This window comes from Pan paniscus, chromosome 23, assembly GCF_029289425.2.
Source record: "Pan paniscus chromosome 23, NHGRI_mPanPan1-v2.0_pri, whole genome shotgun sequence".
NCBI lineage: Eukaryota > Metazoa > Chordata > Mammalia > Primates > Hominidae > Pan > Pan paniscus.
Window position 1 is genome coordinate 30,706,235 of NC_085927.1, and position 12,477 is coordinate 30,718,711.

The window sequence follows — 12,477 nt, forward strand, 5'->3', positions numbered from 1 at the left end:
TCTAGACTGGGTTTTAGAAGTGTTCTCAAAGGGGCTGGCTGGTTTAAGTCAGGGCTGTTTCAGATCCTATGGAAAGGGCACCTGGAGCTGTCTTCCTGGCCCCTACTCACACCATCCTGCCCCTTCAGAGAACCCTGTGGGGCACGGAGCTGCGCTAGCAGGGCTGACTGCCACCTGTCTACCAGTAGCTCTGAGGGGTGAGAGCCAGGCTCCCTGTTCTTGGCAAAGAGCTTGGACTGAGCCCTCTAGGACCTGCAGCCACTGTCTGGGGCAGCAAGCTTAGTACTCAGAGGGGCTCCAGCCCCCAGCTGAGCCAGACAGCAGGCCCTCCATCTAGAATCCATTTTATTATGGCACCTGGTGGGTCTGGTGGGATCTGAGGGAGGAAGAGGCTACAGTCTTGCTGGGCAGCCCCTCGGTCAGTCCAGCAGCCCCTTAGGCCATGCTGCTGCTCAACTGCATGGCAAAGTCCTGCACATGCTCCTTCAGAGTCTGGCGGGCATCTGCCTGTGCCCGCTTCTCCCGTGCCCGCTCCTGCTGCAGCTTGGTCAGTCTCAACCGCAGCCGCTGCTCCCGCCGCTTGCAGGCCTGCAGCTGGCGCTGGGCCTTGTCAAGGGCATCAAGGGCTGCCTCGGCTCGCCGCTTCCAGAGTAAGGCGCTGCCCACCTGGTAGCTGTGTTCGTTCTGGATGTAGGCTCCGGCGGGTGGGGGCAGGCGCAGCATATAGGCTGAGGGGGAGACTGGCCGTGGTTCGAGAGGGGAGGGCTGCCGCTCTGGTGAAGGCTGGGCGCTGCAGCCTGCTTCATCTGCCTGGGCACCCAGGGGGCCCAGTAGGTCTGAAAAGGGGCTGCTAAGGCCAGGCTCCAGCCTCCCAGCTGGGGAGGCCGGCAAAGTGGCAGGTGCTGAGGCCTCTTCCACAGGAAAGCAGGTGACATCAGCAGGTGGAGGTGGAGAAAATGGAGTTGTGGGCCCTCGGCCCTCGGAGCAGCTGGTAAGGGGGAAGAGAGAGACTGATGGGCTAGGCTGAGGGCTTGCCAGACCCCACTCCACCAGCCCACCTGATCCACCCTTAACACCCAAACCCGATCCACAGGTTCTGTGCAGCAAGAACCCTGTCCAGCGAGACTGCTGGCAGACACCCCTAGGGCCCAGTCCCTCAGCCTAGGGGTGGGAGTGGGGCATCCCCCACCCATATCACATACCGCTTCCTGCATCGTCTGAGCCGGCTGACTTCAGGGGGGCCAGGTGGATAACTGTGTCCTTTGGTCTTGGTTGTCCGGCGCAACTTGGAGAAAGACTCAAATATGGTGGGGACTGCCCCCTCCTTTAGCCTGTGATATCCGCTGTGGGGAAAAGCAACCCAGATGAGCTGGAGAGCAAGTGCTGCCTCCCCAGGCCAATCTGCCCCCAGCACCAGCGCCGTGGGAGGCTGGAAGGCATCGTGCAAACAATACGTCTGGGGAAGGCCAAGTTACAGCTACACCAATCGCTTCCCTGCAGGACTCCTCAAAGTCCAGGTGTGCGGAAAGCCGAGCTGGGCTGACCAGCCAGAAAGAATTCTTTGATTTGTGGACTTGCTGGCAAGACTGGGGCTCTGAAAGATACTCTCTGGAAAGGCTCCTGTTTTCCCCTTGTGTCACAGGCACAGTGATCCTGGGGGTGGGTTTCACTGCGCAGAGCTGGGAACAGGAAACAGCCCCCTTGGACGCAGGCTGCTCAAGGGACTTCCAGGACCTGCAGCTGTCCCAGTCCGCCGGGAGCCCCACATCCTACCCCAGCGTCGGCCGGCAGGGAGGCCCACCTGATTCCCACCAGCTCAAAGCAGTTCTCCTCAAAGTGTTTGGAGCAGAAGTAGATGTACTCGGATGCCGGGTCCCACAGGCCCTGGCCGCTGGGGTCCAGCCGCTGGCAGTTGGCCAGCCACAAGCCTCGCCTCGGGTTGTCCTTCTTGGGAAGTCTGTGGAGCCACAAACCCGTGAGCACCAGGCTGTCCACAGCCCTGGGCTCATGCTGCCCAAGCTCCCCAGAGGGGAAACGCAGACCCAACACGCGCCGCCACGAGACCTCCCTGCGACCCCGCCGGGTAAGCACCACCGCCCGGGCACAGACGAGGCAACGGAGGCCTCGAGAAGAAAAGCAGTTTCCTCAGCGTCATCTGGCAGGTAACAGAGTGGGGCGGGTCCAAGCCGGCTAGACTTCCCGTCCTCCCCTTCCCGACTGCCTTCAGTCCCGCCGGGACCGTTCCGCTTCACCTCCCACCCACAGGTTCAAGCCTCCTCAGTATCCGAGAAAGGCGCGAAGCCTCTACGCAGTTGCGACCCGAGGCGAGCAACAACTAGCGCATGCGCACGTGAGCCCGCGGCGCACGCGCGCTGACCTGTGGAAGGAGATGCCGCGGTTGCGCGTCTCGCGCGTGTCCCGTGTGCAGCAGCCGGCGGCGGAGCAGTGACGCGGCATCTGGGAAAGAGGCGGGAGTTCAGTCGCAAGCGGCTCTCCGGGCATCCGGAGGAGCCTCGCGCCTCCAGCCGCCGCTCCTCCGCAAGGGGCTCTGGCCTGTCGGGTCCCCCCCGGCCCGTTGTCGCCCCAACCCCGTCCCAGCCGATTCTCTTGACTTCTGTCAGCGGCACTCACGGTCTGGCCATTGCTGCGCCGCCGAAGTCTCGCGAGGGGTAGCGCGCGCCGGAAGTTGGTACCATAGAGACTGGAGAGCCGGAGGTGCCCCGCCACCGGGGCGGGGCGGGGCGAGGTCCTAGCTAGCTGGGTTAGTAAGCGGCGCGAGTGTGCGAGTCTCTGTTGCGCCCGCGTCGTCCCAGCTCCCTGGACTACCAGTATTGTCGCCCACGTGGGCTTCTCTTTCGTCCGCTCAGGCCTCACTTTTCTCCGTAAACACCCCGGCACGATGGAGCGGCCCCAGCGTTCGGGAGCGGCCCGGGAGCGGAAAGCGGCAGTGTCCTGGGAGCCTCGAAAGCCGCAGGGGCGGCAGCTCGCCTCGGAATGACCTCTGACGGAAGAAATAAAACGGGGCCTGGGACGCTTGTACGAAAGAACGCGACATAAACCAGAGCCCGCACTCACTCTCGTACTGGGGAGGTGGACTTCAGGGAGGATTATCTGGAGGAGGAATCTCTCAAAGTACAACACAGGAGAAAGACAGTATCGCAATACAGAAATTTTATTTTTTATTTTATTATTTTTTTGAGACCGGAGTCTCGCTCTGTCGCCCAGGCTGGAGTGCAGTGGCGCGATCTCGGCTCACTGCAAGCTCCGCCTCCCGGGTTCACGCCATTCGGCTGCCTCAGCCTCCACAGTAGCTGGGACTACAGGCGCCCGCCACCACGCCCGGCTAATTTGCAATACAGAAATTTTAATAGGTAATTAGCTCTCCTAGCGTTATGGTGGGGAATACAGAGGGATGGTTGCCTGCCGCACCCTCCCCTCACTATTCTTCGCCTTCTTCAGCCTCAGCTTCCACGGAATCCATGCCCACATCTTCATAATCCTCCAGAGCTGCCAGATCCTCGCGGGCCTCGGAGAATTCCCCCACTGCCATGCCCTCCCCCACGTACCAGTGCACTAAGGCGCACTTGGCCGAACTTATGGTCCAGGCAGGCCCAGGCCTCCGTGATGGCCGTGGTGTTGCTCAGCATGCACACCGCCCGCTGCACTTTGGCCAGGTCTCCCACAGGGACCACCGTGGGGGGCTGGTAGTTAATACCCACCTGTCAGAGATGGGCAGCATAGAATGAAGTTTATATTGGCCTCAGAAATGGGAGCTCATTAAAAATTAGAGCTGTGGACCAGTTCCAACACTGTGTTTTAAGAATTGCTTCTATATTTTTTGGCATTATCTGTTATCTATCGACAATTAATATCCTTTGACGACTTTTTTTTTTCTTTTCTTCTCCTTCTTTGTTGTTGTTGTTGTTGTTGAGACAGGGTCTAGCTCTGTTGCCCAGGCTGGAGTGCAGTGGTGCAATCTCGGCACACTGCAACCTCTGTCTCCCAGGTTCAAGCAATTCTCCTACCTCAGCGTCCTGAGTAGCTGGGATTATGGGCATGTAAGATGGAGCCCGGAAGACGGAGATTTCAGTGAGCTGAGATTTCGCCACTGCACTCCAGCCTGGGCTACAGAGCGAGACTCTGTCTCAGAAAAAAAAAAAAAATTATTACCCATATTACCCATACAGTAAAACACATGAAAAAGAATGAGAACCCTGTCTTGGGATATAAATACATCCAAGGTATATTGTATACTTTGTAAAAAGAAAAGTGAGTTGAAGTCTATGTATTTATGTGTAAAAAAATCTATGTAATAACATACACAGGCTAGAGCCTTGGGCAGCTAGGGTAGCATCATGCCGGAGGAGGACAAACGCCTGCTGAGGTGGTGACCCTGCCTTGCCCTGCCAAGCACGTAGCAGTTAGCACCAACTAGATACAGACAGACTCCACAGGAGTTGGAAGGGGCAGAGAGAAGGGTTCGTACCCTGATCAGGGAGTGTCCTCCCACAACTCTAAGGCCAAGCCTATCAGCCCTTCCAAGTGGGAGTGCTGCTAGCTTTCTGTTTACTGTGACCACCTGTGTGCAGCAACTGGGTCTGTCACCTACAGGAAAGGGACATACATATCTGCTGGCCACTGTCAACATCACCTGTATAACAAGAGATTAATATACCTTGAATATGTACAGAATGTTTTTCAAAGGACAGAAGCAGCTCTGGGGAAGAAGAGGACTTCAGCTTTTCAGTCTTCTGCATTCTTTTAGTATTTTGCCACATATCAGGTTTTGTTTTGTTTTTGAGACAGGGTCTCACTCTGTCACCCAGCCTTGAGTGCAGTGGTGTGATCTTGGCTCACTGCAACCTCTGCCTCCCGGGTTCAAGCGATTTTCCCGCTTCAAGTGATCCGCCTGCATCAGCCTCCCAAAGTATTGGGATTACAGATGTGAGCCACCGCGCCCGGCCCATATCAAGTTTTTTTTTTTTTTTTTTTTTGAGATGGAGTCTTGCTCTGTCATTCAGGCTGGAGTGCAGTGGCACAATCTCGGCTCACTGCAACCTCCACCTCCTGGGTTCAAGCAATTCTCCTGCCTCAGCCTCCAGAGTAGCTGGAATTACAGGCAACCGCCACCATGCCTATTTTTTGTATTTTTAGTAGAGATAGGGTTTCACCATGTTGGCCAGGCTGGTCTTGAACTCCTGACCTCCGGTAATCCGCCTACCTTGGCCTCCCAAAATGCTGGGATTATAGGCGTGAGCCACTGACCGCACCCAGCTTTTTTTTTTTTTTTTTTTTTTGAGATGGGTTTTGCTCTGTCGCCCAGGTTAGAGTGAAGTACAATGGTGCCATCTTGGCTCACTGCAGCCTCAACCTCCCGGGCTTAAGCAGTCCTCCTGTCTCAGCCTCCTGAGTAGCTAGCACTACAGGAAATGTGCCACCATGCCCAGCTAATTTTTTATTTTTTGTAGAGACAGGGTTTTGCCACGTTGCCCAGGCTGGTCTCAAAGTCCTGGGCTCAAGCCATCCACCCAATGGATTACAGGTGTGAGACACTGTGCCTGGCCAACATAAGTACTTTTATAATAAAAAACCCAAATGTTCGTACTTTTTTTTCTAAGGGTCTTGTTCTGTCACCCAGGCTGGAGTGCAGTGGCGCAATCATAGCTCACTGCAACATCTGCCTCCCAGTCTCAGGTGATCCTCCTACCTCAGCCTCCCAAGTTGCTGGAACTATAGGTGTGTGCCATCACACCCGGCTAATTTTTTGTATTTTGTGTAGAGATGGGGTTTCACCATGTTCCCCCAATGGATCCTGAACTCCTGGACTCAAGCTTTTTTTTTTTTTTTTTTTTTTTGGTGAGAGAAGGTCTCACTTGGTCACCCAGCCTGGAGTGCAGTGGTGCAATCTTGGCTCACTGCAACCTCCGCCTCCTAGGCTCAAGTGATCCTCCCACCTCAGCCTTCCAAGTAGCTATAAGTGCGTGGCATCATGCCCGGCTAATTTTTTGTATTTTTGGTAGAGATGAGGTTTCACCATGTTGCCTAGGCTGGTCTCGAACTCCTAAGCTCAGGCGATCCACCGACCTCAGCCTCCCAAAGTGTTGGGATTACAGGCATGAGCCACTCGGTCCAGCCCCCAAATGTTTTTAAGCATGGAAAAGACTCTTCGAAAATAGCATATCCGAAGCTGGGTGCAGTGACTCACGCCTGTGATTCCAGCACTTCGGGAGGCCAAGGCGGTTGGATCACTTGAGTTCAGGAGCTCGAGACCAGCTTAGCCAACAGTGAAACCCTGTGTCTACCAAAAATACAAAAATTAGCCAGGCGTGGTGGCGCATGCCTGTAATTCCAGCTGCTTGAGAGGCTGAGACAGGAGAATTGCTTGAACCTGGGAGGCGGAGGTTGCAGTGTGTTCCATTGTACTCCAGCCTGGGTGACAGGGTGAGACTCCATCTCAAACAAACAAACAAACAAACAAAAAGCAAATGGTTGTTAAAGAATGTATGGTTGGCTGGGTGCGGTGGCTCACACCTGTAATCCCAGCATTTTGGGAGGCCAAGGCGGGTGGATCACCTGAGGTCAGGAGTTCAAGACCAGCCTGCCCAACACGGTGAAACCTCATCTCTACTAAAAATACAAAAAATTGGTCAGGCGTGGTGGCTCATGCCTGTAATCCCAGCACTTTGGGAGGCCGAGGCGGGCGGATCACTAGGTCAGGAGATCAAGACCATCCTGGCTAACACGGTGAAACCCCGGCTCTACTAAAAAATTAAAAAAAAAAAAAAAAACAACGTTAGCCAGGCGCGATGGTGGGCACCTGTAGTCCCAGCTACTCGGGAGGCTGAAGCAGGAGAATGGCATGAACCCCGGAGGCGGAGCTTGCAGTGAGCTGAGATCGTGCCACTGCACTCCAGCCTGGGCGACAGAGCAAGACTCTGTCTCAAAAAAAAAAAAAAAAAAAAAGCCAGGCATGGTGGCGGGCGCCTGTAATCCTAGCTACTCAGGAGGCTGAGTCAGGAGAATTGCTTGAACCGGGGAGGCAGAGGCTGCAGTGAGCCGAGATCATATCACTGCACTCCAGCCTGAGTGACAAGAGTGAAACTCCGTCTCAAAACAAACAAACAAACAAACAAACAAGAATGTACGGTAAATCACACTAAGACTGACAAAAAGGAACTTAAGAGCAAAGAGAATTCAACAAGGTCCATCTGAGGCTGGACTATCTTCTGGGGGGAGGAGAGGCTGTGACTTTATCTCCCCACAGACTAGCCTCCCTACTGTCTCACAAGACTTAGTTACAACAGGAAACCTCTGCACAGCATAGCATCTCCCACAGTGCCTGCCAGCTAAGGATGTCTTCACCTTCCAAATGTAACACTAATTGAAAGAAAAATTCCTCTATTCAAGTTGAGAGGCTTAATAATTAGACACAGAATGGAGGGTTTCACCTCCTACCTGTAACATCTAACATCTAAGGTCTGTAATCCTCCTATGTAACGTGTAATGAACATTCCAGGTTGGTGTAACTGTTGTAGATTTTACCCTTCTTTTTCCTCTTTTTTTTTTTTTTTTTTGAGACAGTCACGCTCTGTTGCCCAGGTTGGAGTACAGTGGTGATCTTGGCTCACTGCAATCTCTGCCTCCCTGTCTCAAGCGATCCTCCCACCTCCGCCTCCCCATTAGCTATGACTGCAGGCATGCACAACCATACCCGGATAATTTTTATATCTTTTGTAGAGACAGGGTCGCACTATGTTGCCCAGGCTGGTCTTGAACTCCTGGGTTCAAGCAATCTTCTCACCTGGGCTTCTCAAAGTGCTGGGATTACAGGCATGTGTCACTGAGCCTGGCCAATTTTACCCTGTTCTATGAATCACTTTAAATCTGTCAACTTAAAGATGATTTGCATCAACGTGAGATGAAAAAGAGAGATGATCTGTGTCAAGGTGTTGTAAAGTGGCTGAGAGAGGGCCAGACAGATTCAAGAAGTTGTGTGCGTTCAGAGGCAAGTTATGGCCATTCCACATGGGAAAAAGAAGACACATACCTGTGACTTTCTCATATCATTTCAATCTGGAATGATCCTGGAACTTGCAACTCCTCAAACACCTTCAGAACTCATTGAGACTTATAAATGTGGGATCTATAGCTTTGCCTAATGTGGGAAACCACTGTAGACAGGGGCTCTTAACTAACCATAGGGCACAAAGTTGACCAACACAGGTGTGGTGAGGCATTTAGCCTAGTCATCACAACAGATCTTCGAGCCTGACATTCTGTTATTTGGCTTCCAAATACATGGTACTTTTCTTTTGGTAGACAACTGACTGTAAGCATAGCTAAAGGAGCACCAAATCATCAGTCTGATTGTGTGTGAGGCAGAAGTCTCTGCTTGGTTTGGAGAAAGGGCAAAGACCTGCCTTTGGTCTTCACAGTAAACACTACACAATATATTTAAAAATCTTTACAGAAATATTAGTGTTGCCCAAAATTCAGTGACGACAGGTGACCAAGATGATGTGAAGTGTAAAAACCACTATTTATAACACAAAAAATGATAACATAGAACCTGACAAATTACTAAAGTGAGCAGTGGAGTAATGTGGAGGATAGACCAGGACCTGCAGTCAGATAATCTCTGATTTCTCTCCGCATCACTTGCTGCCTGTGAGGCTCCAGACACCTAAAGCTATCTCAGCCTTTGTTTTCTTTTCTTTTTTCTTTTTCTTTCTTTCTTTTTTTTTGAAATGTAGTCTCGCTCTGTTGCCCAGGCTGGAGTGCAGTGGTGCAATCTCGACTCACTGCAAGCTCTGCCTCCCGGGTTCACGCCATCCTCCTGCCTCAGCCTCCCGAATAGCTGGGACCACAGGTGTCTGCCACCACACCCAGCTAATTTTTTGTATTTTTTAGTAGAGCCGGGGTTTCACCGTGTTAGCCAGGATGGTCTCAATCTCCTGACCTCGTGATCTGCCTGCCTTGGTCTCCCAAAGTGCTGGGATTACAGGCATGAGCCACCGCGCCCAGCCTCAGCCTCTGTTTTCTAAAGTGTAAGATGCTGGTAATATTGCCCCATGAACTTTAAAGGGTAGTGGTTAAGGTATGAGGGAACATAAAGTATTTGGTAAAGTATAAGGCAGTAGGAAATAAATTACTAAAATTATTATCCTTGCAACCTAGCTGACGTGAAAAGGGGTTGTCTCCATAAAGGATGTGGGCCTTCAGGGGCAGCATTATTCTGCAGGTCTGCTGCTTCCTGATGGCACAAGGACTCCACATCACCCAGTCCTACCTTAAATCCAATCGGACACCAGTCCACAAACTGGTTGGTGTGCTTGCTCTTGATGGTGGCGACAGCCGCACTGACATCTTTCAGGACCACATCCCCTCTGTACAACATGCAGCAGGCCATGTACTTGCCATGGTGAGGGTCACACTTGACCATCTGATTGGCTGGCTCGAAGCGGGCACTGGCGATCTTGGCCATGGACAGCTGCTCATGGTAGGCCTTCTTGGCTGAGATGACCAGGGCGTAGGTGGCCAGGGGGAGGTGGATGTGGGGGTATGGTACCAGGTTGGTTTGGAATTCTGTCAAGTACACATTCAGGGCCCCATCGAATCACAGGGAGGCCGTGATGGAGGACACGATCTGCCCAGACGACTGAGGTTGGTGTACGTGGGACACTCGATGTCCAGGTTGTGCCGACATGTCATAGGTGGCTTTGCTGTCGACTATGAAGGCACAGTCAGAATGTTCCAGGGTCGTGTAGGTGGTCAGGATGGAGTTGTAGGGCTCCGTCATGGCCATGGATACCTGGGGGGCTGGGCAAATGGCAAACTCCAGCTTGGACTTCTTCCCGTAGTCCACCGAGAGCCGCTTCATAAGCAGAGACACGAACCCAGAGCCAGTGCCGCCCCCAAAGCTGTGGAAGATGAGGAAGCCCTGCAGTCCCATGCACAGATCTGCCTGAGAGAAACCAGACAACGTAAGCCAATGCCCGTGGGAGCCACACCACCAACCTCCACCAAGCTGGGGCCACTTCTCTTTGCCTCTGAGAGTTGATACGGATTCAGACCATCCATAATGAACACGCATCACACTTTGAAGCAGAGAAAAGCAGACAATACAGATCTATGCACAAATCACCACGCACACTTCACAGTAAGACGTTGCAGAGGTCTAGGAAGGCTGGTTTGAAGAAATACACAGAAGAAAAACAGATGGACTAACCAGAGCGCTCAGCCAGCCTGCTGGACTGGCACCCGTGGCTACAGACACTCTTGTTTAGCACCATGGAGAGCTCCCTGCACAGAAGCAAGGACTCAGGGCATTGCCCCCTCTCTACCTGAGAACTAGACTCAGCGCCCAGCACTGGATTTGATAATACAGGTACTCAAATACATGTACTTTCCTCTTTACTCAGACACTTCTAGGGCTGGCAGGGTCAGACAGTAATCCCCCACTTTGTGGGGAGGCCCTGTTTTTGCTGAACAGCTCAAGGGCAGGAAGATTCTTTCTTCCACACACCCCTGCAACTGCCAATGCTTGTTCTGTGTGACCCTTGCAGCCATCCTATGCAGTAGGTGCTACCATTGCCATGGATCAAGTGGGGACGCACAGATCCAAGCTCCTTCACCTCTCAAGGGAGTCGGGCCCTCCCACAGATCTCTTGGAGAAAAAAAATGGCCTTGCTGGGCCTGTTGATTTCCAGTCCCCACCCACCTCCCTCATGTACATGTGTCTGTTTGTGAAACCTTCATAGCACCTTAGCTTCCAGGCCCTCCATCCCGGCTGCCTCTCTGGCACTTGCGCTTTTACTGTGCAGGTCCAAAGAGACACCTATATTCAGTTTGTCAAAGTCTGAAATAAGCCTGTCTTTTAATTTCACTGACTCCCAGTAGTAATTTTTTTAGAAGACAAACTGCTTCTCTGGCAGTTACACTCCAGGGCCAATTCTCAAAGGCCAAGTCTGGTGCCACCCCACTCCCTCTAAGCTGCTTGAGCCAGATGAGAGCTTCTGAAACGCTGCAGAAAAGAGCTCTCCTGGGGCATCCATTAAAATGCAGATTTACCGGCATTCCCCTAAGAGTTTGGTTCAGCAGGTCCAGGGTCAACATCTGCATGCCTAACCCAGGGTCACAGGTGATTGTTACTATTATTGGACCATTTGAGGAGAGGCAGGTAGAAGTGCAAATTCCTGGCAAAGCAAACACTCAGGGGCATGAGAGTGATGAGACCAAGGAATCCCAACCATGTCTTCTACCTCACCTGGAACAAAATCTATACCCTTTTTGCCACGGCCTACAGCCCTGCAGCCCTCTGCCCTCTCCACCCCACAGCCTGGCCACGCTTCCCTGGCTCCCTAGCCTAGGCACACTGCTGTCCGCCAGTCTGGGAAACAGGCCCGCATGCTCACTGTTCCTCTGCTTGAAATGCTCTCCCTCTGATCTTGCTATGGCTGACTCCTTCCCACCCTGCACATTTCAGCTTAAATGTCACCTCACAGAGGCCTCCCCAGCCACCTCTTTAGAGCAGGGGGTCCCCATTCTTCTCTAGAAGCATAAACTATTTGTTTCTTTTGCAGTGCCAATAATTACTCAGAATGACGTTGTTAACATTGTCCCTTGAGGTCAGGAACTTGGTTTTGTTCAAGGTGGATCCCTGGTGGCTAAGTCAGTGCCCAGCACATACAGCGGCGCGCAATGAGATATTGGTGGAAGGAATGAAGAGTTCCGTGTGGCTGGAGTGGAAGAGGAGTGGGGCAAGGTGGGGTGTGGGGAGCAGGAACCAGAGCACATGCTCCCTGGCGATGTGCAGCGCGGTCCTGCCAACCCCCACCCACCCCTGCCCCAGGAAGCTGAGCTTTCATGGCCATGGTGCCCTGCGCAGGCGTTACCTGCTTGGTCATTCAGCTGGTTGTAGCTCAGGTCCAGGGACTTCAGGTCTGTGTGGGCCAGCAGGAGTTCATCAAGGTGCTGGGCCGCCTGCTCCTCCAGGCCATTCCCTGACAGCTGCATCTTCCGCATGGCCTGGTTCACTGTGAGGGCGGCACAGAGGGCCTGGGCTCCTGCCACTCCCAGCTGCTTCTCCGACAGGTCCACATCTGGGGGACGGAGCCACTCCTCAGCCAGTGGGATGCAAAGCCAGGTACCACCCCCCCTCCCCCCTCTTCTGCCATCCCCCAAACCTCCAGGTCTGAGGCAGAGGAAAAGGCCTTACAGGTTAACTGTCCTGGGGTTGCATGGTGGCTCTGGCTCCCAATGGCTGGGTCCCCTCTGCCCCGACCTCCCCCTCCCTGTGTGCCCACCAGCTTCTGTGTCAAGCGGTTAAAACCGCCTACCTCCTGGTACTGTAGAGACTGCTGTGGTGGGGGGCAGCCACCCCATCGATGATTATGTCTGGCAGTGATATCACCACCCACTTCAGAAGCCCTCACTGCCCCATTGCCAGGATTGGCAATAATAGCCCAGGTGACTGTG

At 53.2% G+C, this 12,477-nt stretch overlaps 1 protein-coding gene, 1 long non-coding RNA gene and 1 pseudogene across 3 annotated transcripts; 1 reads left to right on the plus strand and 2 right to left on the minus strand.

Moving 5' to 3' along the window:
• Positions 1-328: 328 nt before the first annotated feature.
• Positions 329-2,753, minus strand: THAP7 (THAP domain containing 7). Of its 2 annotated transcripts, XM_003806891.6 has the most exons (5): positions 2,632-2,753; positions 2,378-2,457; positions 1,802-1,957; positions 1,203-1,343; positions 329-988 (listed from the first exon to the last, which is right to left on the minus strand). In XM_003806891.6, the coding sequence occupies exons 2-5, from the start codon at positions 2,455-2,457 to the stop codon at positions 436-438; spliced, it is 930 nt and encodes a 309-aa protein (XP_003806939.1). In that variant the 5' UTR covers positions 2,632-2,753; the 3' UTR covers positions 329-435. The 2 variants fall into 2 exon arrangements, with proteins under 2 accessions (XP_003806939.1, XP_014198717.1); XM_014343231.5 differs by lacking the exon at positions 2,632-2,753 and having other exon boundaries at positions 2,378-2,511.
• A 480-nt stretch (positions 2,754-3,233) lies between these two features.
• LOC112438164 (uncharacterized) lies at positions 3,234-3,795 on the plus strand. The gene is made up of 2 exons (XR_003026643.4): positions 3,234-3,371; positions 3,460-3,795. It is a non-coding gene; the product is annotated as an uncharacterized LOC112438164 (long non-coding RNA).
• Positions 3,796-9,160: 5,365 nt separating this feature from the next.
• LOC106634241 (tubulin alpha-3 chain-like) lies at positions 9,161-12,025 on the minus strand (annotated as a pseudogene).
• Between the last annotated feature and the right edge of the window lie 452 nt (positions 12,026-12,477).